The sequence below is a fragment of the Electrophorus electricus genome, chromosome 13 (genome assembly GCF_013358815.1).
Source record: "Electrophorus electricus isolate fEleEle1 chromosome 13, fEleEle1.pri, whole genome shotgun sequence".
Lineage (NCBI taxonomy): Eukaryota > Metazoa > Chordata > Actinopteri > Gymnotiformes > Gymnotidae > Electrophorus > Electrophorus electricus.
Window position 1 is genome coordinate 7,865,945 of NC_049547.1, and position 26,379 is coordinate 7,892,323.

The window sequence follows — 26,379 nt, forward strand, 5'->3', positions numbered from 1 at the left end:
ATGCTGAACCTTTTCTCAGTGTTATATAGGTCATCTTCTACTTTGAATTTAAACTTCTCAGAAAATAAGAATGTTATAATGATGTTGTGACATGTATCCGGTATCCAGTATTGGTGGCTTTGACAGAGTACCTTTGTTAGAGCCTCCACACTGTTGCAGTTAGCCAGGACCTCAGCTTCAAAGCTCTGGTGTTTCAGAAGCTTAGCTTGCAAATTGATGGGATCTCTCCAACTTTCATCTTGAGCCACTGATTTCTTCTCATTTAACCATGAGCACAGCTTAATAACACATAAAATAGTAAGTCTACAATCATATCAAAAGAAATCAGACAATTTCTTTACAATTTAAATTATTAAATATATTTAGCAAAACAATGAGAATACAAGACTCAGATGCAAATGCAGAATAAGGAAAATGCTGAAAAGTAGAATAATACTGAGAGCTTTATTGCTTGTATTCTCAAAAATCAGTAGCTGGTTTTCATTGGCATACCTCATAGCTACCTTCCAAGAATTTTTGAAGCTGGAAAGATTCCTTCAGTGCTTTCTGTCTTGCATTGCTCATCTCCAACAATTTCCCCTTTCTGGAAAAGAACAATTTTATAAAGCTTGTGGCAGTACTGGACCATTAACTTGACATGTACTCTATGCTCTACTGTACTCTATTTAGGAATGGCTTACAACTGACCGGAGCTGAACAGTTTTGCTCTTCTTCTCAATGTTGTCTGAGTCATAATGTTTCTTCTGTATGAGTTGTTCTGCGAATCTCTTCACCTCTTCCCCATGCTCTAGCTGAGCTTCTAGAGAGTTCTCAAATAGAGCATGCTTCCTCTGAAGTGCCTCCACCTCTGACAGGGAGCCCTGAAGCACAAATAAAGAAAGGCACAAACTCTATACTTTTCTAAGGACATGTCATGCGAGTTCTAATGTTTGTCAAACAATGAGACTAAATGAAGCATATATTACATAGTGCAGAATGAAGCGCTACATGGCTCAGAGGACGGCAGAGTAAGGACCAACAATTTCACTGCCAAAATAGTCTTATGTATATATAGTAAAACTATAGGAAAACTAACATTATTGGCATTCATTTGAGCCCATGACTACAAGTTTGGGGATTTTACTATGTACTCTTTTTTGAACCACTGTTATATTTTTAATGTTTTACTATCTTCTTCTATTTTATATTACACCACAGAACTTATTCTGAGTTCAAATATTTAAAATATATGTGATTGCTATTCATATAATAGAGCACTTACCCCAAGATCTTCATTGGCCAGAAAAGCTTCCCCATTACTCAACAAACTCTCACTTTGCTCCACATAGCCAATGAATACCTGTATAGCATACAGCATTAGCAAATTCATATTCTTCTTTATTCTTATACTTCTCAACTCTTCTGTTTAATTGGGTACCTGAAGGTTAAGCGCTTGGTCCAGTGTTGATTTTCTTTCTTCCCATGCTTGAATCAGCCCAGATTTAGCATCTTCAAGTTTTCTCAGGGATTTTTTGATCTCTGGTGTATCACTATGGCCAGACTTCACTAGATTCTGGCCAAAATTCTTCACTGAATCAATTCTCTCTCCACGTGTGTCTATCTCTGCCTGTAATTATAAAGGTCACATTTCTTGTTAGTAAAAAAACAAACCAGGAATTCGATCGCAGGATTAAGTTAATGTTTGTTCTTTCTTTCTCCCCAAGAGCTAGATTAATGTACATTATAATGCATATATCAACAGCATATTCAAATGAAAAAAAACTTTTCCTGTGATTTAGTTCATATAAATCTACCTCATCATTCAATGCATGAATGGAAGGCTGGGAGGTTTTACCTTCCAGTCATGGTGCTCCACAAGAAAGCTTTCTGCTTCAGCTTTGTTTTTGGGCAAGCCCTTCTTTCCCATTTCAGTGGTTTGCTTCAGAGTCCAGCATAGAAGCAGACGTTGGTTAGCCTTAAACAGCTGGAGCTGGTGGGACTCCTGTAAACGATCCTTCCTACAATGACATATCAGGGTGAATCAATTGTTGTGCCTCAGCATGAAGATTTGCCCTCAATATTACTGTCCACACACCTTAATTTTACTTCTTTGTCCAGCTTCATTAAAGTGGCATTTACTTCTCTCTGCTTTTTGGTGAGCTTGTCAGAAAGGTCAGAATGAGCCCTTAGTTGATCTTTCATCTCCCTTTCCAGGACCTGTTTTCATAAATTAAAGCATGCTCTTGTTAATAGCACTACAAGCAACAACGGTGCACCGCAAGTCCATTAATAAGACATGTCTTCATTTATTGTGACTTCACATTGTAATTTGATTGATCATTATCAGTTTACCAAAAAAGGTAAGAATACTTACAGTGCCTCTCTCTTGAATAACCCAGACCTCCCTTTCTGTCTCCTCATGTCTGCGTATGAGGTTCTCCACGCCCTCCACATCTTCTCCATAGCCTTGACCCTGCAGCAACAGCATCTGCAACACCACAGAAATAAAATATTCAAGACACAGCTATGATTCCAGAAGATGGAGGACAGGAGATGTGGTATTGAAATATATCCCATTGGTTTAAGGTTCTTAACTTTATGCAGTAGTAGTAAAGAACCTCAGATTAGGTGATATCATAGAAAGATTTTTTATTTATTAATTGTGACTAAAGTTGTACTTGAATTGGGATACTAAAAGCATGTATGAAAAACAGGAGCCGAAATTGCTCATATCATATTTTCTTACTTATTTGATGAAACTTGCCATCAGAATATGCTTAGAGTCATTTGTATTAATTGTGGTGCAATCCAGACTTGAAAAAATCTAGGTAGATGTGGTTATTTTTAATAAAGACTTCAAAGATCATACATATCCAATAAGGAAACTTGAAGAAGATAATATTTCATAACAATTGCATTGTGTGAAAGTCTATCATACATAATCTAGATAAAGACAGAGCACCCTTACCTTTTCATTTGCCCTGTCCCTGACTTCCTCAAGGTCACGGATCAGAGAGTGGACCTCCAGTGCTGCTTCCAGCTTCCTCTTATAACTGTTCAGATTTCCATGAAAATTACTCCATCTATCCCCAGCGACAGTGAATGAACAGTTAGCAATAGCTAGCTACACATAGAACAGAATAAGTGTGGCACACTCAGTAATATAAAGAATAACACAGATCTTCACCCAAATGTGATAATTTTGCTTATAATGACTGACAGCCAGAGGGGATCAGTTCCCAGTTGCCAGTGACCAAGGTTAATATAATGAAGGGGAGACCTTTCATTCAGTTGCTGTCTTCGCTTTTTCACAGTGGCCAGGTCATCACAGTTCTGCCTCTCTAGACGAGCTGCCAGGCTATTGATTGTCTTGATGTGAGCTTCGTCTACTGTCACTTCCTGAAAAGTGATTCATGATACACACACCATGCAAGTTATATTTTCAAAGATAGCAAGTATTTTAATAACCCAACAAATATTATAATACTCAATTTGGGGTGTTTTTTAAAAGGAAAGTAATTATAATGCACTTACCCCAAGGATGGAGCTTCTAAATTCACTGAGCTTCTTCAGTATTTGTAGACCATGCTCATAGTCCTCCCCAAGATCCCCCACATTAATCATAACCTCCTATAAACCAAAGCCAGGTTGGAAAAAGAGACATGTCAACATTCTCAAACAGTGTCAGTGAAGAGAGATCACATACAATCTGTCTTTTTTACTCAAATGTTGATCAATCATGATTCTAGGAATATGTTTTCTTACTCTCTGTCTGATCCAAACTTCAACCTGCTCCACTTTCTGAAGGAACTCCAGAAAGTCTCGATGGTCTTCTAGAAATTTTCCTCTGGCAGAGACAGCTTGTTTTAAATCATCCCAGTGAGAAATGAGAGCAGAGACACTCTGTTGCACCTCGTTTGACTTGGGATGACGAAGTGTGACCAGCTCATCTCCTGTCTGATGAAGTTGAGGGAATTAGTGAAACAGTCTAACAGTCTAATATAGTGCTCTGCTTGGTCAGCCCACCATTACCACATCATGAAACCCAAAAAATGAAGCACAACAGAATAGCCATCACCTGCTTGACAGATTCAATAATTTTTCCATGGGCCAGAATCTCAGCCTCAAACACCTGATGCTTCTGCAGTAGCTTCATTTTGGTTTGAAGGCTGCTCAGGTCCACTTTTGAATCATCCTGCATTTTCTGCATACGTTCCAATACCCATTCCTCAGCCTGTAGCATAAACAGTAGCAGATGAAAGGCATGATACAGAATTCTTTGTTCAGTTTGGCTAGCTTGCAGTACAGATAGATAGATAGACAAGCAATACCTCATTTGCATCCCGATTGAAGATGCAGAAAACCCTAATTCTATTAAGTTCCTTCCAGCGTTTCATGGACAGATTTTTGATGCGTTCTCTCCTGGCTCTGAGAGCCTTCAGCTTGCTTTCAATGTGACTGGCTTTCTGTCTTGTCAGGCCCCCTTCCTTCAAACTCTCAGCCAACCTCTGAAGAGTAACCATCTGCAAACATACAGACCAATTTATTCACTATTATTTGTAAGTGTATCTTGATATGTAATGCTATACTACAGTAGGTTAGGCTGAAGACTGAAGTATCTAATGGTGAGTGTTTAAGGTGAGAATATTCAATGCAGGTGCATAAAATGTATACTTATAGCCATGCAGAGGTGAATGTGGTCAGTGTGGATAATGGGTAAATTAGATTTTGATGAACCATTCATCAATAGTCAGAATCATTTTGCAGTTCAAAGGAGTGATCACAACTCCTAACATCCTTCTATCTGATTATACCACACAACTTTTAAAATCTTTTGGATATTAATACAAGGTTATCCTTATTTCTCTGGGCATAATGGGAATCCTGGCCACACCCATCTAAGGTGAATTCCTATTATGCCATCAAGCCAGGGAAATAAACCAGTATTGTAACGATCGTGTCGTGAGAGTGGGATGCCAAGACAATTCTCCTCAATTAAACTGGTCTTTATTTAAAGTAACAAACACGAAGAATAGCGTCATACTCACCAAACATTAACACAACGACCGTATACATTAAGCTTCTTGTGTGTTCACATACGATACATGATACACACTGGGTTAAACACCGACAACTTCGATGACACGACACAAGACTTATATACACACACATGACAATTACACACAACAAGGATCAGGTGAATGACACGAGAGGGTGTGGCACTACACATACACACACACACACACACACACACACACACACACTCACTCACTTGAGGGGGGAGGCTATAGCCCCAAGGCCAACGCCAAAAGATGACGGTGGAGGACCGGGCAACCTGCCACAGGCCAGCGCGAGCAGGGCAGCGGGGGGAAGGACAGGGGCCAAGACAGACATAGGGACGCACACACTAACAGGATTTAAGCACACATGTTAACAAGGAACATAACTACAAACAGGTGTAACATGGACAATCAATACATCAGGGGTGTAACAGAACCCCCCCTCCAATGGCGCGACTCCTGGCACACCAGCCTACCGGCCCCGGCTCCCAGACCAACACCAAGCGACGAGGTTAGAGGACCGAACGACCTGAGATGGGCCAGCGAGGACAAGACAGAGGGGAGGACCACCAGGACTAAGACATTGACAAGCACAGGGATGGGCACACTGACGGGAAGGGGAATAGACCCAAAGGGAGGTAGAGGGACTGACAACAACTGTGATGAGCAACAAAACAGTGACAGTAACAGGAACATATCTGATATTTCCCAGAGGAAGGGTAGGCAGAATTCCCATAGCTGACCAGAAGGGAGTACTGGCCTTCCCTCCCAATGCTGCTTGAGGGTGGTTTGCTTTGGCGACGAAGGAACCCCTGCCTTCCTGGCGCACTTGCCAGGGAGCACTTTTTGCCATGGCTCACCAGATGATCCACCAGCTATAGTTTCGGGTGCAGTAGGGACCCTCACTGTCCTGACGGACTAGTGAGGAGACATATAGACCCTGGGGCAGCGCATGCCGGATGACACCTGTACCTTCCTAGAGGACCTATGAGGGAGTGCACGGACCTTTGAGTGGCGTGCGCTTTTCGTAGGCTTGGGTACAGGCGAGGCTTCCACTTCAATGCAGGAGTCCACGGAATACTCTGACTCCACATCTGAGAGAGCCTCCAGGGGCAACTCCTCCATGTGAGAGGAGAGGGTGTGCTCGGATCCCGCCTCTGAGCATGAGTCGTAGTGGAACTCCTGTCCCTCATTATAGCTCTCAATTTCCTGGTCCATCGAGGGCTCGTCGACCCCCATTGTGTCTGATCCTGAATCTCCTGGATCTTCCGTCAACCCCTCAGGTTGACCCTCCTCCTCTAAATATGGGTGGAGCATATCGATAAGAAGTGCCAGCTCTGTTTCTGAGCAAATGCATGACGGCTCCTCCAGGCTCAAAGGCTTTGTTGTACAAGAGGCCTCTGAGGGAGCACAGTCTCTTTTCTTCTTTTTCCTCCTCTTAGAAGGAGTAGGGGAGACGATCCCTTCCCTTTTGGGGCCATTGAAGGAGATGCTAGTAGGATTCCCCGGGATTTTTAATGGGTCCTCAGCTGCCTCCCCTTCCTGGAGGAGCTTACCCAAGTCCTGGGCAAGGCAAGTGAACCTTGCAACTCCCATACTAGCTGTGTTCCTCCCTAGGAATGCGTCCATCATATCGGCAAACGTGTGAGTCGCTCTTCTCTTGTCCTCCTGCGCGTGCTTGGTATCCTCGGGAAGTAGCGCCAGGTACTTTGCTCCCACTAGCAGACCGTGGGCAGAATAGGATTCTTTTTGTATCCCTTAGCAGTCGGCGTTTCTGTAATGATCGTGTTGAGAGTAGGATGCCAAGACAAGTCTTCTCAATTATACTGGTCTTTATTTAAAGTAACAAACACGAAGAATAGCATCAGACTTACCAAACATTAACAACACAACGACCGTATACATTAAGCTTCTTGTGTGTTCACATACGATACACACTGGGTTAAACACCGACAACTTTGACGACATGACACAAGACATATACATGCATGACAATTACACACAACAAGGATCAGGTGAACGACACAAGAGGGCATGGCACTACACACACACACACATTTGAGGGGGGTAGGGCCGTATCGTGACCAGTATTAGGTGAGTGGTCATGCTTGGCCTTGTTTTACCATACATTTCTGCAGAGGACTTAAGAGCAAGATGTTTCTGACCTTTGAGCTTATTGGTTTATTTTTATTATTAGCCTATTTTTGCCAAGTTATCAACACCAAATTCTACTTATTTTATACCTCCTTGGATGACTATGTCCTGTGACTTTTTTAATTGATTAAAGGTCATAAAAGTGAGACATGAACTACATTGTCTGGGCTGATTGTATTCAAACCATCCTGCACCATTATGCACTGCCTTTGCATTTTTTATGGGTACAATGTATGTTTTGTTTTGTAGTTATACTCACAGTGCTGTTGCTTTGTTTATTTCAATCTTGGTTAAAAAATTATTTGGTCAATAGTTTGGTCAACATTCTCTTAATTGCTAAGAGATCGAGAGTGAACTACCCCAGCTATAGCTTTACCACCCCAGCTATTGTGTATATCTACTCCCTCAGTACACTTTGCACTTCTTTCAGATTGGCGCATGGGAATCTTACATAACTCATGATGTTCTTCACTGCATTAAAGAAAAAAAGTGCTCTATAAGCATTCTGATTTTAGCTTTTGCTGGACTACACAACAGAGTATACACATAATCATAGCATAACTAATATCTAATAACTAGTATCTATTTAATAAATTGTGAAGTCATAATAATTAATCAATTCAGTTATCATAAACATATTTTCAGCTACACCTATTTCTGATGTTGGTTTTGGGCAATCTGGGTAGGGTTAGTTAAATAAACATAAAATCCTCTGCATGCTAAGCTTCATGTAAACTTCATGTAGTCTTCCTCTTTCTCTACCTGCTGCTGAATGTGTGCATGGAATACCAGATTCTGTGTACTTTCCTTGTCTAAAAAGGCCTACACAGACTCACTACAGCACTTGTACATAACTCCTTTATTGCAAATCTGTACTACAAATAATATACAATCTGCACCAACTATGAGCTGTAATGACCATGACCTGAATAGTATGCAGGTTACTCAACCTTGTCTTCCTGAGTGCCAAGAAGTTTTTCAAAGGCCTCATGACGTTTGATTAGAGTATCTGTTTCATCCACTGTTGTTCCCAAATCACTGTTGTTCAGCTGCACCTGTAAAGTATTGATCTGAATTAGAGTTTGTTCTGAAAAACGAGCCAATTTTCATTTTTTACACACTAAAATGCTATGTGATTCATTATTACTTGTAAATTAGTGAAGTCATGGAAAACAATGCCTGAGTTAAAAAGCAACATAGTTTCTTTGAAATCTGCCTCCATAACACATGATTTTAATCTCAGTTTCATGAACAAAAAATCCTAGTGAAATTAGGGTAATAAATATAATTTGGCAATCAAAAAAAGGTTGTGCCTCCTAGTTCTAACCTCTTGGGAGTTGGTGAGCTTCTCCATATGTTCAATGTCTCTGTAGAACACCTGCTCCAAGTAGGTGTTCTCTAGCCATTTCTGCTTGGATTCCCATTTATCTGTCATTTTCTCCCTCTCATCCTGCACTGCACTCAGTTTTCCTTGAACCTGTAACCAAAATACACATTTACATTTCACAGCTTTGATTTCACACTCAAAATGACCTCTTTCTACATTTTGTCCAAGTGTTAGCACTGAATTGTCTAAATGTAGTAAGACATGCCAATTCTGAGCTATATTACACTTAAGGTGCTATGTTGCTTGTCACTGATGTTAATTTGGTGACTAAAATATACACTACATGAAGGTAACTTCAGTGCTGACTTTGAAACAGACAGGTTACAAACAGATTAAATCACCTCCCACCAGACACACTCACCTCCCTAGCAGTGTGACTGTCCTGCTCCTGTAGACACTGGCCCATGGCTATAGCTCGGGCATATGTCTCCTCACGGGTCACAATCTCAGCCCGCAGTTGCCGATGCTGCAAAAGCTGCAGGTTGCATGTGGCCACATCACGAATAGATTCCTCTGCCTTCATCCCGCTCAGGACTTGAGCACACCACAGAGAATACTCTTGCACCTAAGGGACCACAAAGAAAAAGTGGAATAGAAATTGAATTATGAGCTATGACAACGTACCTAATCATACCTATGTGTATGTTACCGTGTTGAGGAAGATGTAGCGTTGCTTAGCAAGTCTGAGCTGCTCCTCTCTGCACTCCATGTGCATGCGGAGTCTCTCCCAGCCCTCCATCACCTCCTGCTGCTGAATCAACATCTGTCCTTTCAGCTCTGGAGAGCACACATCCAAAATGGAGTCTGCGGCATCCAGCAGCTCCTGCAGCTGTAAAACAGCAAGCAAACACATATCAGAAACTACGACAGCATCAAACCTGCTTCCATTCCAGAAGACATTTTATTGCATCTTTCCAGACCAGGTATCAGGTTCATAATTTAGAGGAAAAAATGTGGACATTATCAGTACCTGCTGCTCATTTCCTGCAAGCTCGTACACCAAAGACTCATGCTTTCTTAGCTGCAGAACTACCGCTTGCAGGTCTTTGGCAATATCATCAGGAATGCTTTTGTGCCTGTCCTGTTAGATTTCAGTAAAAGGCAAAGGTTAGCTTAAAAGTCTTTTGGACAGGCACACCTTCTAGTACACATGGGGTTTACGTACCTGGATGTGTCCAAGGGCATCATTTAAGTCTTTATAGACCTTGTGGCACTTCTCAGACTGATGCAAGCACTCTTTACGATCTTTGGCCAAATGCTGCAGCTCATCCCATAATTCTCTGATATAAAACAATAAATATCTATATTGCAGTTTCTATAAAATAGTATAAATTTCTTTCCTCGAATATTACACATCCAACCATAACACATAATGCAATTTGTAGAATTCTTGTAATAGTAGTTGCATAATTGAAATAGACAACCACAATAACAACTACACACTTTATGTGAGCATAAAGTAGATCACTATAGAAATTTAATTTAAGTTCTTCTGTGGCAGACAATGCTGTATATTTTTTGTAAAATGTATCTGTGGTATTTTTTTCTGGGTGACACTCAGAGTAAATATAGGTATAGGTACCTAAGCAACCCTTGTGTTTCTTGAATGAACTTTATCTCAGGATGGTTGTTTTTGATGAGCTTGTGAGCTAACTCATTGTTTGCGCGCATTCTTTCCTGGCCCATGTCTAACTGTTTGAGGAACACGTCAAACAGCAATTGCAGTTGCTGTAACAGAAGAGGTGACCCATTGATACCACTAATACTTCTCATCCATTAAAAAAAATCAAGAAATATTTACTTTATTTAATGGTTTTGGCTTGGTTCATATCACATGTTTATAAGCCTCACCAATACATGCTCATAATCAGAGCCATAGTCATCAGAGGAGGCAACCTGGAGTTGCTGAGCTATCCACTCTTCAAGTTCAGAAGACTCGCGTTTAAATTCATGCAAGTGGAGGCTCTCTTTTAATCTTTGGTTTCTGTTGGAGCAAACCATGAATGCTTTGTTAAGGGGTGCATCTAAGGCATTGACACAGCTTTAATTACATTTTGGTAATTTACCTGACTGTGGCTGAGTGATGTAGTTCACTTAGTTGAGTTCTGATGTGATTGTAGGGTCTCTTCACTTCCTCCAAAGCCCATGCACGCACGGCCTGGTCTACACTGGACTTGAGCTCATCCACCTGGGCAGCATGCACCTCAATCTGCCCTTCCACTGCCTGCAGACATAAAGCAGCACCAGATCTGTACCTCCAGCACTAATTAACATGGTACAGCAGAGACTAGCATCCTACTGATTTCTACTTACCCGATGCTGCTTCATAAGGCTCTGTGTGGCTAATTCATTTTTGCCATAGTCAGTACTGACCAAAGCTGATAATTCAGACAGACGGGTCTCCAGCTCAGCACAGTCAAGCAAGATCTGCAAATAATTATCTATATTTACTGCAAAGGCATATTTTGTCATGGCACATTCTAGTGATCTTGAATGTGAGATTCTAGTAGGCTGCAGTGGTGTAACTACCCGTTCCCGCGTGACTGCTTTGTTGAGGTGGGCTGAGCGTTTTTCACAGGCATCCACTAGCTCCTCCCACTCTGCAGTTAAGTGGTCACATCTCTGGTTCACCTCTTGACCATCCCATTGGCTGGACTTGGCCATGGTCCACCCTCGGTCCAATACACGCTGAAGATACTGACTGTGGCCATTAATCTCTACTTGTAACTCCTGGTGCATCCAAAAGACATAGACTTGAAAGACATCTTGAACAGAATTATAGAATGGCTAAGTAACATGGGAGGTCATGAATGAAGTTCTCATAAAGGATCCATAACTGGAATGTTTCTGATAAACAGAGTATTGTCGTTTTCAGCATATTCCATAAAGAGACATTGTAGAGATGACTGTTCCAAGGAGTCGAATCACCAAACAGTTTGACAGGAAGAGAAAACTCATGATGATTGGAGGAAAACAGTATTGGGGAAGGACAATTTAGAACTTCAAACAAAGTACCCTATGTTTTTCCTATAAACAAAGCCATATGGGGAAAAAATGAAAACTGCTTCAGAATAAAAGGGATATCAATCCAAGATACAGCTTCACGTAATCATATATGGGATTATGTGATTAATATTATGGAATGATCATATATACTTTGTGTTTCTTTAGGAGGTTGATGGCCCCAGTCAGGGATTTGTCATAACTACTGGTATCTGCTACAGGGTGATGTTCAGAGATCCAAGTAAGCTCCAGATCCACATCATGGTAGAAGCTGTAGAGGGTGACCGCTAATTCCAGCTGGCTTCTACGAAGATCCAGAGGGTTTTGTAGGGACTTAAACCTTTCAAACAGAACAATGGCAAACCTAGTGAAAATACTGCATGTCCAGGTGTTTAATACATAAAAAGAATTAAGTGTGTATTACAATATAAGATGATTGTCAATTACAATATTTAAGTTTTAAATGTTTATGTACAGTAACTCTGCATTAATGTGTAAGCAATATACAATGGATTTAACTGTACATTAACCAGAAGAATATTTGATAGTACAAAAAACTGACAATACCATCTATTACATCACTGTGGCTCCCTCATCAACATAACATACAGTTCATAGTATAAACATTGAGCCACTTTTCTTACTAATAAATTTAAAAAAATTGAAAAATATGAAAATACAATCTGTAGCTTCTGGTAAGCTCACAGTTTCAGATAGGTGTCTGTCTCATGGAGGATTCTCTGAGAGTCGAAATGGATAGTAGCCAGGTGTTTGGCCCGGGTGATGATGGAGTTGATTTTGCCAGCCAGCTCCTGAGCCTCCTGCTCCAGCTGTTTGTGCTCCTTCAGAAGCTGCCGGCTTGAGCGGAGGTCATGACCTTTAGCTGCATACTGCAGCATCTGCTTAATTTCCTCAGTTTTCACTCTGGCATCCTAAAAGTCAACAATTATGGCATGGGTGTTGGTCAGAAAACTGGAATTAAATATTCTAAATGGAAATTTCACCTAAAATTTGGATTTTGATTTTAGCTATGATAGTCAGTAAGTCATATTCTGATCTTGTACATTCATAAAGACTGGGAAGGTCTTTATTTTATATTTGTCACCTTCTTATGAATCTGAAATGGGTCTGATTATTTATTTTATTTCAAAACCGGGAAGTGGCCGTTTTCTTGGCATATATTGGTTCAAAAAGCTTTAGGCCTCAGTATATCAGTGACAGACATGTAAAATTATATTAGGTCAAATTTTTAGGATAATCTCTATGGTGACACTCAGCAGTGGGACAGACTTACCTGCAGTAACTCCATGAGTTGCTCCTGTTGACCGGCCTGTCTTAGCTTGTCTCCTCTTTCTGCCATCTTTTTCTGGAGCTCGCTCCAGCAGCTCTGCACCTGCTTAGACTTTCTCTGGACACTCTGACTGTTGTAATGGTCCTCAGCCAGCATCTCTTCTCCTACCTTGTTGTGTAAAACACAGTTCCACTTACAGACATGTATTTTGAAAGAATCAGGATGCCTTTAAGAAAGATGAATGAACAATCAGTAAGTCAGCACTTACTCCACCACTTTTTAATGCTGATTGGTTAGGTTCCATTAGTGAATACCCAGTCATAGAGCACAATATTGTATCTGTGTATTGTTTGTGATTTTATTTTTGATATTGGGCATAAATTATTATGTCACCTGTTTTAAATGGCCTAAGAGGAGGTGGAAGGCCAGCTGCAGTATACCTTCCATAGCATACCTTATTCAGTCTGTCCAGGCGGACTTGATTGGCCTGCATCTCCTTCTCCGCAGCCTCGTGTCTTTTGAGTTTGTGAAGGACATTGGTGGGGTCTCTATATGACTCATCTTCTGCTATTTTAAACTTTTCCTCCATCCAAAGCAGCAGCTCATCTGCATCTCTGTAAAACTCCTACCACAGATAAAAAGAAAACCACCAAAAATAAAATGGTTCCTTAGTCAGTTTTAAAAACAGGTTGTTCTGTCTGTATTCCTTGGCTATTGTAATGACTCAGCAGTCATACACAAGCATGAGTAATACCTGATACTTTTTTGAGGCAAATAATTCCAGTCTTCTCTGTTTACAGCTATCTTTGACCTTTCTGTTTCTTTCTTCAATGGCCTGTGATCGCTTCTGAATCCTGACAAAACAAGTTACCATGAAAGAGAACAACAGTAGAATATTTTATAATAGAAATAGAAATAAAATAGAGTTGTCCTCACTGTTTAGAGGCAAAATGACGTTTCTTGATGAGTTCCTGACTTCTATCATGAAAGTTCCTAATTTGTTTGTCAAGAGCTCCGAGCAAACCTTCCAGCTCATCTTGCCGGCCAAGCAAACTATGAACGCTATCCACAGAGTCCTGCACATAAATATCACCAACGTTACTAGAACAAAATTAAACCAGTTTGGAAGTAACAGTACTGGAAACTAGAACTTTCACATCAGCTACTGCTTTTCTACTGAGGGCCTGTCATTGAAATATATACTCTCCATATTAAAGCAGAACTCACCCCAAGGTCCTTAACCTTTAGTCTGGCTTCATGACCAGACATTGTTGCTTCTACTCTGTCTGCTTCCATGTTCAGCCTCTGGAGTTCAAGTCCTTGCTGTAGCCTCTGGTTTCGACTGACCCACAGTCTGTCCAACCTGTCCCATTTATGGTTAAGCTTGGTCATTGTTTGCTGGACATCTTTGGTGCCTCTGGCCCCAGATGAGATCTCTAAAGACTCACCTAGCTTCTCTATGCCTTTCAACCTGGGAAAAAAGCACTATTAAAAAATCTATTACATGTTTCACTTTACAAATATAACTGTTCTATTGCTCTTTCAAGACCTTGCTCGCTGCTGCTCAATCTCTAGCCTCAGCTCCTGGTTCTCCTTCAACAGAGCTTGAGCAGAGGCTACGTCGGAGGCATTCTCCTCCCCCAGCAAACCCTCCTCCACCACCTCAGCCCACAGCAGCTGATCCTTGGACTCCCTGTGGAAGAGCTGCAAGTGCTGAGCCTCAGACAGCATGCCTTGCCTCTTGTTAGCCTGGGCTTTGACTTGCTGCAGAAGATCTTCCAAAGCACAGACCTCCGCCATAATGGTAGTGCTTTCAGTGGGACTGCAGTCCTGTTTCCTGTGACACATATGCAGGGAAAATATAATGAGTCACAGGAAATACAATTACATAATAATTACTCACCTGCCACATGAACAATAATTTTTCAAACCCCCAGAAATTTTACATTCTGTCACAGAAGGCTCCTCCCCCCATGAGTCATGTGGTACGGCCCGCCGTGTGCAGGGGGACTCCCGTGTGTATTGTTTGTAACCACGTCCCCCGGGATTGCACACACCTGCACAGGGTTTAATGTTGAATGTCTGTCTGTCTATTTAAAACCCTGTTTGTGCATCCTCATTGGTCATTGTCACTACGTATGTGTTAATATCGATCTCTGTAGCCATAAAGTTGGTTTGTGTGAGTCACGTGTTGCTGTGTATGTGTTCTTCGTTAATTGCATACTCATGATTACCGTAAATGTTGTATGTGAGTGCCACCGTTGTCATCTATGTATTATGTCAATAAACGTCCTTCACAGTCAAGGGAGTCTGTGCATCCTGCCCCATGCCCTGTGGCACTCGGGCCGTGTAATACTAAGGTTTTACTAGGTTTCAGGAATAAGAAGACATTATCAACAAAGGTATGCTCTGCTACACCCCCTCCCCTTTATATTTGTACTTGCAATTTACACAGCTGAAGTGCACCTGAGCCTCACACAAGCATTTCAATGTACAAATGTACTTTCTGTGCACATAAAAAATGAACTGGAAACTTGAAACTTTCATACTCACATTTTAGCTACACTTTTTAGGTATTGTATCTTCCTCTCAAGGACTTCTATCTCCCTCTCAACCTGGGCCTGACTGCGTTCTTCAGCTTGCAGGGTGGAAGGGGAACAGCCCATGTCAAGCACATCTAGCTGGGCCACCTTGTCCCAGAGCTGGGTCTTGGTGTCCTCGCAAGTGTCCAAAAATGACTTGATGTCAGCTGAGCTGAGCAGTTCATGTGCCTTCTCATCTTTCAGGGCCTGGATGTGCTCCCACCTAATGACAAAGAATATATTTCGAGTTTATCTGAGGAAATTAAAGTACAAAAACTTTGTCACTTGTCTGTGTGTCCATCAGTTTTTTTCTCTTTTTGTTGGATTCTTACTAGTTTGAACAGTGAAGATGTGGGTATTAAGAATTACTGTGATGGAAAGAGAGTGGTTGTATAAGTTTCTTTTCTCCTACCTGCGACCAACTTGGGATTGTTTGGACTGAATCTCTCTCTTTCTGCTGTGCAGCTTTTTCACAAGGTGTTCACCCAGTTTGGTGATGTCATCAACTTGCCCCTTCCCACTAGCCAGCTCTGTGAGAAAATTCTTTATATGGAAATAATGATTCATTCAGTGCAATTGCTTCAAACAATGCATGGGTGCACATCTGGCAAAATCCATGTATGTCTTCCCACAGTGTGTATTTTTTTAATCTACTGGCTGCTTTCAGTGGGTTTCTTGTATTTGAGAACACCCACCTCATATTTGCCCTGTACCACTTCAATGTTGTCGGCATCAGAGCTGAATGTGTTGAGAATGTTCTCCTTGTCCTCCATCCAGGATTCAAACTCCTCACAGGCATTGTAGAAGTGATGCAGGTGAGCAGTCTCATCCAGGACCTTTTTCTTTGACTACAGACAAAAACAAGATTCAGAGATTCAAACCATAACATATTCTATACAATTATGAAAAGGATTAAAGTCCTTACAAATTATTAGTGTAGTTAGTAAAGTTAGCAAAAATCAAGAAAAGACAGTGTAACTACATTTCTTTCATCCAATATCTCATTCAAATACAGTCATTTGCATGTTTGTTTTTTGACCCTCTTCTCCATCAAAAAGAGAGAAATAGGAAGAAAGTTTTATAGATGCTATGTGTGAATTTAGAAGGCTATAATGTTCACCTGTGCTAACTCATAGAGGCTGTTAAAGTCCTTCTCTAAGTCACTTTGTGTTTTCTCTATGGTGTCTTTCTGGAAGTGTGGGTCTGGCATCGAGGCAGAGGTGACTTCAGCGGTGCTGCGGCGCGTGGAGCGGCTGCGTCGGGGCCGGCTCACTTCTTGCCTCACGCTCTTCGGAGCCACATCTGGAGGCGCAGGCGGTGCTTGCTGCATTTTCGAACATAAAATTGTAGGCCAAGATAGAAAAAAATTATAATAGGGTGTATCATAAAAAAATCTCATAGGAACAAATTAAAGTCATAAATTGTAATGACTTTTTAATTGATTTATAGTCTCATGTGGAGAGTCTTACAGTTGATGGCAACTGTGTAACATATGTACAAGGCACTAGTTGCTCATTTCCTTTACTATCTCGTAAAAGCATTTTATCATCTTTCTCTCTGCTGAGGATTGTCACCATTTCCCCACGATCCCAAGTTAACGTCATGCCTGAAGAGAAAAACGCACATGATCAAGCTACACAGCTCAGTGCTGTTCTTTTGAAAGACATCCATTAAATCCTGACTAACAGAACTAGTATGTACCAGACTTCTTCAAGAAGGCACAAATTTCTTACCTCTGTATTTAAATCTAATTTTGGCATTAAACTCCTGTGTCTGTTGTGAGGCTGTGGAGTTTCCACTGTTTTTCTTTGAAATTCTTCCCTTTTGTTTCAAGGACTTTCCTTCATCACCCGATGAATCACTGTAGTGGACCATTTTGCTCTGCTGAGGTTCCATCTGAATGAAATTAAATGAAACTATTGCTGCTATTTTTTATTGTTCAAAGTTAAATCATAAGATGCCTCTTGAAATACTGTCCATTTCTATTAAGAATCATGCACACACACACACACACACACACACACACACACACACACACACACACACACACACACACACACACACACACACACACACACACACACACTTATAACACCAACAACATTATAAGGAGTTTTCTAACACATTCTTTGGAAAAATATTTCCACATGAATCACACAAGAATAATTATTTCCATGCAAAGAACTACAGAACACATGAAAATCTAAATATGTTATAAAATATGTTCACAAACGTATGCTTGAGCTAAAGAGGCCCAGACTAAAGGTGAAAACTGGCAGAAGGTCCTAGTGGTTCCTGTGGTCATTATTACTCACTGTTAAGGGAGTGAGCTGCGCGGCATTCTTGGCCTGCTCCCCAAGCCTCTTCACCTCTAAAGCATATACCTCCATTTCCATCTCCAGCCTCTGGTGGCGCTGGAGCAGGGCACTAGTGCTCAACTCATCCTTCCCATAATCCTCACTACTGAGCAGGGGCCTGCGGTCATTAAGCCATGAGTTGGCCTCACTTGCATCTGTAAAATACTGTGAGAAAAAAAAGTGTAAAAAAGTGAAAAGGGATAATCACACTGTATTCAAATAATAGTCACGTATGTAAGCAAATTTAGGATGTCTCTATAACACATTTTACAACTAGCTATTTTGTAAGTACCTGTTAAGGCTGTAAAGCTGATTTTACATGTAACATACTACATAAAAATATAATTTACATATTTATTTTATAATATGTATTAATATACTAATTAAAAAGCACTACCATTGTCCTGAATGAGGGAAACAATTATATATACATTTATATAAGCTCATATAGGTAACTTAAATGTGGTTCTAGGGTATGAGATAGCAACATCTACCTGTTTGATGACATTAGCAGCATGCAGTCTGTCCTTGCGATAGGTGACTTGGTCCCTTAGCTGCTGCCACTGTTTTTGCAAAGTTTGGATCCATTTATGAATTTCCGTTTCACTGGGGTGCCTCCCTCTGCACAGCTCTTGACCTCTGGACACAACTCCTGAGCACAGAGACTCCTGTGACTGCACTTCTGCCTCCAAAGCCTTGAAACACACAAAATTTGCTCATTGCACTGCTTGGAAGCACTTTTTAATAAGCTTTAAACAAGTTTATCTATTAGCATCCAGCTAAAATACACATGAAAAAAAATTACTGACAACATAATTTGGCAGTACACATGTACATGCCTACTTTACTCATTGGATACTTTTACATTTCATGGTAAACTGAATTGGCCTCAAATGTTCAAGCATGAAACTTTCCGATGATTTTATGAAAAGTTCAGATGTTTTTATGAAAACAGCAGGTTATCTTTAACATTTTTGCACTGTGTTACACAAAAGGCCAAACCTTATGGTTCTGAATAACTTGTTGAATCTGACTGAGGTCTCTGCCCAGTGGTGTTGTTTGGACCAAAATCCACTTCTCATAGATCCATGCCTCTACTTCTTCACAGTCATGGAAGAACTCAAAGAGCTTTAGCTGCCCTTCCAGTGCTTTCCTCCTTTTGGAACAGAGTAGTTTATCTACCACTCACAACAGGTATTGTATACATTCTTTTTTGTTACATCTATACATTGACATTAAGATTGTATCCTTATCCTGAAGATGTTTAGATTTCAGTGAAGAAAAAGGAAATAAAAATAGCAGTTGCTACATACATTATTGTTACACATTTAGAATATTGGGATAGGTGATATTTAACTTAAAATCTTTGCTTTGCTAAAGATGTATAGTCAACCATTATCCTATATGGAAGTCATTTTTCTGGAAAAATCTGATGCCCTGATAAGCACTAAAGATGACTCAGATATAAGGTGATCACTGCAAGCAATTAAACAGAGGGAATGAAAACCAAAAAAGACAATGTGCAATGACTGATGTTAGCAGTGATATACCAGACTGACACAAGGGAGCAGAACAAAGTAGAAGTTTTGAAATGACCCAAAATAGTCCATACCCAGCTATAAAATCTTGACCAAGATAATATTTAATGCAAAGGTTTCACCTGTTCTTGCTAAGAGTCAGAAGCAAGTTGTACTGAGCATTTAGGTCCTTTAGTCTGCTCTGAATTTGAGACACATTTCTGTGTCCACCTCTTAAGGCACTGCTGCTGATGGCACTCAGCGTTTCACCGTGAGAGAATATCTGGGTGTCCAGCAGGTCCTGCTTCTGCAGCAGGTCCACCACATCTGGCAGCTGTTTTCCCAACTCAGAGGACTCTGCATGGATCTAACCACAAGAAAACATATTAGATTGCATTATGTTTGGCATTTTGTTGTTGTTATTCTTATAATTCAGTACACATACTGCTCCATCAAGCCTTGATATTCACTAATAATCTACAACTGTGGCATGTTGCATTACTTGTTTTAATTATGATGGTGTGCATTACAATGAAAAGACTGCATAATTTTGAGAGAATGACCTGTAGGTCCTTGAGGTCCAGGGAGATTAACCCGATGTCCTTGAGAACAGCCAATGTGTTTACAACATCTCCGGTGTAATCTCTTTGTTGCTGCAGCTGCTGGAGCAAATGTTTCCATTTGTTGGAGATGTTCAATTGCCTGTTTCACACAAATAATGAACATACTCAGATCACATTTGTTTCAGACAAAAATAATCCTACTCTTAGTTGGTATCAATTACATTGAATATGCAGCTAAAAACATATAGGTGCCCTAACTATGTGCTAGGTAAAATAGGAAAAATATCTTAGTTCCATGTCAATGCCAGTAACTTTAAGCCACGTCATCACTTCCACCTCAATGGCAACCCACCTGCGGGTGACCTGGTCTTTGCAATAGTAGTCCTCCCTCTCAATGACAGTAGCCATCTCACTGAGAGCCTGGAAGCGTGGCTCATGAGCCAGCACGTCTGTGCACAAGGCCTCCAGCCGTCGGGCTGCAGCCTGGACCTCCTCCAGGCTGCCCAGCCCACTCTGGTCCTTCTCTTTCTGGACCAACTGCAGGGTGTCCTCCAGATAGCTCTCCCTAAGTGCTGCCTTACGGCCAAACTTCTGTGCCAGCTGCTCAAGATGCTCCAGCCTCACGAGGGCACTCTGAAGGTTATGCTCACGATCATGTTCGGCCCTCTCTAGCATGGTCCAGCTGCGCTCAATGTCCCCCAGGGTCTGGCCTTCTGGGGGGATGTAGGACCGCTGGTTATTGGCCCGAAGTTTTGTGCGCAGGCTCAAGAGATGGGCCTCAATTGTGCCTCGCTCCTGGTATTTAGGGGGCTTCTCCATGGTGCGGTATGTCTTGAATATAGCTACCAGCCGCTTCATGCCTGGCAGGGAATTCGGGAAAGAACGGTCATCCAGCGCCACAACCTTGGCTTTGATCCAGCACAGGAGGTCTGAAACCATGTGTTGGTATTGGTCTTTCATGTTGTCTAGTTCTTGCAAGAGGTCCACTATCTGGAAGTAGAGCAGATGATCTTCACAAAAGGCTTCAGACTGACTCACAATTGTTTTGCTTTCCATGAGCTTGCATTAAAGAACAAAAGTCAAATACATTACCTCATTGGATACAAACACCTCTGAGCACTTATTCACAGAACCACAAATACATACCATCTGCTATGATTTGCCGCCCTTTAAAGAAACAAATGTCCACTGAGTGCTAAAGAGAAGCTCAGATCAGCTCAGACTTCCATGCCACTTTGTTTTAAAGCTACATTGACTTGAAACTGTGAATCATCTGTGTTATTTTAATGATAAAATGTATGTTGTTTGTATAATTGTGGCTATTTATCAGGAATGCCAGGACACATGTGGGTTTGGATCCAAAAGAGGAAGACTTTATTAGGATCGCAATATAGATAGGGGCTGTGTGAGGAGTTGGTACAATTGATATCAGTCACTGGGAGATCTCAATGCAGGGAGTAGTCAATCAATTTCAGGCTCAGAACTGGTAGGCAGAGTCCAGAGAGAGCCAAAGGGCTAGGAGTGCGGCATGGTCTAAAGAGGAAGCAAAGGTTGGTAGCCAGAAGAAACAACAGGCGAAGAAAATGCTCAGTATGCACACTGGGATGGCAAGACTGGGCAAACGGAAGGCTTTAAAGGAAGCAGATGGACTCAGGAGAGGGTGATCTAGGCCTGACTATGGTAAGACTAGTGAGCTGGGTTAAATTCATTACACTATTCTCATAGTTTGTTGGATAAAGCCTATGGTGTACTTGCTGGCTACTAGGTTCCCATAAACCTTTTGGCTGGAGATATCAGGGAATGGGAGGCAGGCTGCACAGCTATGTTTGAGATGCCATTAGCTACCTAATTGATTCTATGTTAAAGGTGACATTAGCTAGCTGCTTGGCCCACTCACGAACCGACAGGCATCATGAGTTGCTCCCAAATTATTCCACATTTTACTGTTAAAATAACACTGATGGTTGACATCTTTAAGATGATGCAGCTTTAAAAAACAACATCATAATGTCAACTCCAGTGAATTTATTTTTTTGAAGTCCTAACTGAGGTTTTTTCCCACTGTTACTCATCTCAAGCCTGGGAGACCAAAGGCTAGGGTTTATGTGCTAGTGGGAGTCTTCAGGGTTTGAACCAGAAATCACCCAAAGAGAGAGCTCATGCTTACACCTCTGAACAACTCAAGAGCCCAAATGGGATCTGTTTTAATAGCAAAGCAATCACAGGGTTACACGAAAAGCTGAGCTTCTCTTTAGCACCCCCAGTGGACACTTGTGTTCATAGGTGCAACTTCCTATGAGACAAGGCAGAAATTACAGGGACATTTCAGTAGTCCCACAAAATACAATAATTACTTGTGTGGAAAAATAAATAAAATCTGCCAAAGCTTTTCTTATTAACACATGTAACTTTTTAACTGTATGCCTATAGATTCTATGAAGAAGAAATTAGTGTTATGTGATGCTTTCTTCTTCTTTCTTTCTTTCGCTTTCTTTCTTTATGCCATAATGTTACTGATACTTCACATAAAACTGAAATATTATCCTAACATGATGACAGAAGCTTTAGGATGATTTTTTTGTTTATGTGAAATAAACTGTTGAAGAATTAAGTGCTGAGGGGACCCAATGTAACAGCCCCTGGCCAATGCAAAATAGCACACTTACATCTAGCAAGTTATACACACCTTTTCCAGAGCCGTCACTCTCTTTTGTGGTTTAATAATGACCCCTCTCATAATCTGCCATCTCAGCCAGTGACTGCTGAAACTGCCACTGAGAGACATTGCCACCCATTGACCTGGCAGCATGCACTAGAAACAAACACAGCCTCCCTCATCCTACAGCCAGACTGAGCCCATCTCTCACATAGCCTAGAACAATTTACAAACTAATATGTCCATCATTATTTAACACAATTCACTAGCTAGTACTCTGTTCTGTTGTGTGGATACGTTGGCGAACGTTGGTGCCATCCTGTCACTGCACTGTTCCTGCAAAGTTGGACACTTCACACCCTTGTGTCTCTCTATGGACCTCAAGCCAACATACTAATAGAATCTTCCACCCCTATCCAGGTCACCTCTAACTGTCTGCTGAGAGAAGCTAATGGAACCTTTTCTGTCATGGTGCTGAAATACAGCAAAGGTTATTTCAGCATTTTTCTAACTGTGCTGAATAAATCCCTCGTTTACCTCTATTACCAGAGCTGAGTTCACACTCATCTGATTATGGTCACTGCTCCTTCCTTTGCCCTACCATGAAATCCAATAATCCACAGTTCCTGCGCTCTTGTAGGATTAAAGGATGGAATTCTCTGGGGAGCAGGCAGGGAGTGTTTTGATTGACCTTAGAGTAAGAAACTAACCTCTCATAGTGTGTATTTAGGTTTGGATAATTGTGTGGTTTTTTTTTGTTGTGGTAATGTCAAATCCAATTAATGCTGACAATATATTTTAAGGAAATATGTCTCATAACTTTAATAATAGATAGATTCTATTGGCCTGACAAACCTTGGCAATCCTCTTCTGGATGGTCTGCTCTTGTTTCACTTTAGAGAAATAGTGGTAGTAGAGTGAAACATAAGTCATGATGGACTTCTCATCAGGATGAGGCACCACTATATCCTCCACATCCAGCAACTGCATGATGCCAAATTCACTCTCAGCCAGTTCAAATGCATGGCCCAAGTTCCTCCTAGTCTCGTCTGGGTGAAGGTGGTTGTAGTTGAATAGATCTGGCCTGGAAGGAAATGCCACCAAAGTATTATAGGTTGGAGATGTGCTAGTGGTGCTACTAAAGATAAATTGAAGTGGTTTGAGTGCAGGATTGTGTCCTGAAGAAGACTACCGATGGGCATGGATGAGAGCATTGAAGGCCAGCCCATCCCTCCAGCTGCTAGAGAAGTCCTGAACGTCCACATTGGTATAGCCAGCAGTCTTCCGCTGGCACCAGATCAGGAGAGCCTCCTTAGCCGAACGCCGTGCTAGGCTGGAATCACCGCTGTCCTAGAAAAGCAGTGGACCAATGTTTGCTTGCACCAAAAGCTCTACCTATGTTAAGGAGTGTATTTGGTTCTTCTCAACACAACAGTGATGACATACAAAAACTACCGCAACACTGCTGTGCCGGATATACTTGTACCAACTCAACATTCCTAACCATGATGCTACCATGGTCCCCCCCAGTCAGAAGTAGATCTTTGGATAGAAACTGACCAGCTATGAATGGGAAGACAGTGATGAATGAATTTTGGTTGGCAACAGATGGGTGAGAATCTGTAAATGTACACCTATAAAAAAAAAACCTGCAGTATAAAATGGGTGTACCTTATAGTCTTTTTTTTCCACAGAAGTCACTAGAAAGTCCCTACACATACACTTTGTAGCATTCCCTTTGCAATTAACCCAAATGTTTATGGCATGCCTATCTTAAGATGTTTGGGCAATACCTCATCGAGATTAATTGCTCCAATCTGAAATCTGAGAATGATGATCCAGATGAGGCCAAGGATCAGAGTTCTGTCTCCATCTACAACATTCTCGGGGCCAATCAGGTCTACCCGGATCTAAAGGTAAGAAAAATGTAGAATGTCCATTCTAATTTTGAAGAGTTTCATAAATGAAGAGGAAGTTCTCTGAGGAAATAAAAACATGTTGGAAGTGAAAGTCTTTCAGATTATCATTATTTTTGCTGGTGTCTGTTTCCTATTTGTATAATGTGCATAGGAGGAGTCAGTTTATGCTGATTATTCTGACTGCACCTTCGTTTTGAGGAAGTTTATGGCAATGCTATTGTTTTCCAGATAGTGAACTCTGAGAATGCGTTGGCTTGGTGTGGACAGCTTCTCTCTGGAGATGAGCTCCAAAAGTCGCACCAGGTGCACCCCAGTCTTGAGCTCCGTATACACATCTTCTAGGAACACCTTTTCCTGAACACAGAAATACACTTTAGCTACTTTATCCATGCAAACTGAAATTACAGTTCAATTGCTGGTTACTGGTATAGACATTTAACAAAATGCTGACCTCAAATAAAAGGGCAAAATAAATTCTAAATTTTGCCTACATTTTCATCTTTTTATCATACATAATGCACCATTCATAATGCAATATTATGCCATATTTCTACAGCATCACAGTGTCTATTATTATGCTTTATGAACTTGGCTGTTGTAGGACGTAAGCTCTATACAGGACAGATATATCATATGTGTGAAAATTACAACATTCAACAATACCAAACATCCTGAGGCCAGTTAGACATGGGACTATCTCTGTCATGACAGTGACTAATAAAGTCTCATGGCCTTTTGTTATAAGTCCAAATTCCCATAGCTGGGGCTCAGGTTGAGCTGACCCCTGGCATTCCCTCGAGACTCTGGGGTTAGGTGGGGCAGGAAGCGTCGTCTTCCCTGTACCAGCAGCAGCAGACTGGCTGTGAACATTGTGTTTGGCCTACAGCCACCATATTCTATTCTAGCATGACTCACACACTCCTCCCAGTGTGCCGGCTCCACTTAGAGCACTGCAGCCACTCCCTAATGCAAGGGCTATGGGAATCAAATGTCTCTGACTGGATTTTCATTCAACTGAACGAACATCTACCTTTCCACAGACAAGCTGGCATTTCTGTGATTTTCATGTTTCAGAACTATGGGGAAAACACTCATTACAAACACGCATGCATCGTCTAATTATATCGCCACATATCAACACTATGCTTGATATAAGGTATGGTACAGGTGTTAGTTACATTTTTGTTGTGTCAAAGTATAGATGCTTGATAGATGCTATGAAAAATGGAGCAATACCCATAGGACCCAAATAAAAGGGAAAAAGGAAAAGGAAACACTTAAAATCCGTGTTGGCAAGCTACACAGAGCTATTAATATGTCCTTTAACAAGTAGTAAAAACTCTCATTTGTGGACTATTAGGGCATATTTTTAATGTTCATTGCAAGTTTGTCAGAAGATGTTTTGGAACATTTGTGATTTAAAGTAGTACACATCTGGTCAGTGTTTACTGAATGAACTGGCCTTCATTCCTCATTTTTTGAACAGTTGAAAGGTATCAATGGTTATTCCCCAGTGAACCTGCTGTTCTCCACAGGAAGAAAGTGGAGCTCAGAGTCTTGGATGACTATGAATGTACCTCATAAAGTAGTGATACTTATCATGCTGTGCTCTTACTTCCTGGCTTCACCTGTTTATGAAATGTTTATGCAAGCCCTTGACTTATGTGCCACATCCTTTCCTTCTTTTTATAATCATTCTCACTGAAGTACCACCAAAGGGTTATGTAACAGCTTACAATGGATTGACTAGGAGAGATAAAAAAGGTTGTTAGGCCCCATTATCCTCTGTGCTACTGTATTAGATAAACTACATTTTGATTGCAAATTTATTTAGAGTTCAGCTCACTTTATCTTATAGTAACTTATCGATTTGATTGGGTATGCATATTGAATATATGTGAAAAGTACATG

The 26,379-nt window shown here is 41.1% G+C and overlaps 1 protein-coding gene across 1 annotated transcript in view; it reads right to left on the reverse strand.

Annotated features, from left to right (window-relative positions):
* Positions 1-26,379, reverse strand: part of sptbn5 (spectrin, beta, non-erythrocytic 5) — a 42,657-nt gene that overhangs the window by 14,556 nt on the left and 1,722 nt on the right. The window contains 49 exon segments of the mRNA XM_035532476.1: positions 132-278; positions 493-583; positions 688-860; positions 1,262-1,339; positions 1,418-1,606; positions 1,835-1,997; positions 2,075-2,196; positions 2,354-2,467; positions 2,948-3,062; positions 3,260-3,378; positions 3,514-3,609; positions 3,745-3,936; positions 4,058-4,213; positions 4,311-4,502; positions 8,144-8,248; positions 8,521-8,670; positions 8,942-9,145; positions 9,230-9,409; positions 9,551-9,661; positions 9,746-9,860; positions 10,163-10,308; positions 10,432-10,564; positions 10,647-10,804; positions 10,894-11,007; positions 11,110-11,310; positions 11,737-11,923; positions 12,289-12,515; positions 12,878-13,042; positions 13,329-13,499; positions 13,629-13,728; positions 13,811-13,950; positions 14,102-14,345; positions 14,424-14,711; positions 15,428-15,679; positions 15,869-15,999; positions 16,152-16,304; positions 16,577-16,780; positions 16,926-17,062; positions 17,190-17,352; positions 17,772-17,978; positions 18,308-18,508; positions 18,816-18,969; positions 19,474-19,697; positions 19,894-20,032; positions 20,246-20,879; positions 23,401-23,633; positions 23,742-23,899; positions 24,343-24,459; positions 24,655-24,822. Coding sequence (XP_035388369.1) covers positions 132-278; positions 493-583; positions 688-860; positions 1,262-1,339; positions 1,418-1,606; positions 1,835-1,997; positions 2,075-2,196; positions 2,354-2,467; positions 2,948-3,062; positions 3,260-3,378; positions 3,514-3,609; positions 3,745-3,936; positions 4,058-4,213; positions 4,311-4,502; positions 8,144-8,248; positions 8,521-8,670; positions 8,942-9,145; positions 9,230-9,409; positions 9,551-9,661; positions 9,746-9,860; positions 10,163-10,308; positions 10,432-10,564; positions 10,647-10,804; positions 10,894-11,007; positions 11,110-11,310; positions 11,737-11,923; positions 12,289-12,515; positions 12,878-13,042; positions 13,329-13,499; positions 13,629-13,728; positions 13,811-13,950; positions 14,102-14,345; positions 14,424-14,711; positions 15,428-15,679; positions 15,869-15,999; positions 16,152-16,304; positions 16,577-16,780; positions 16,926-17,062; positions 17,190-17,352; positions 17,772-17,978; positions 18,308-18,508; positions 18,816-18,969; positions 19,474-19,697; positions 19,894-20,032; positions 20,246-20,879; positions 23,401-23,633; positions 23,742-23,899; positions 24,343-24,459; positions 24,655-24,822 — 8,361 coding nt within the window.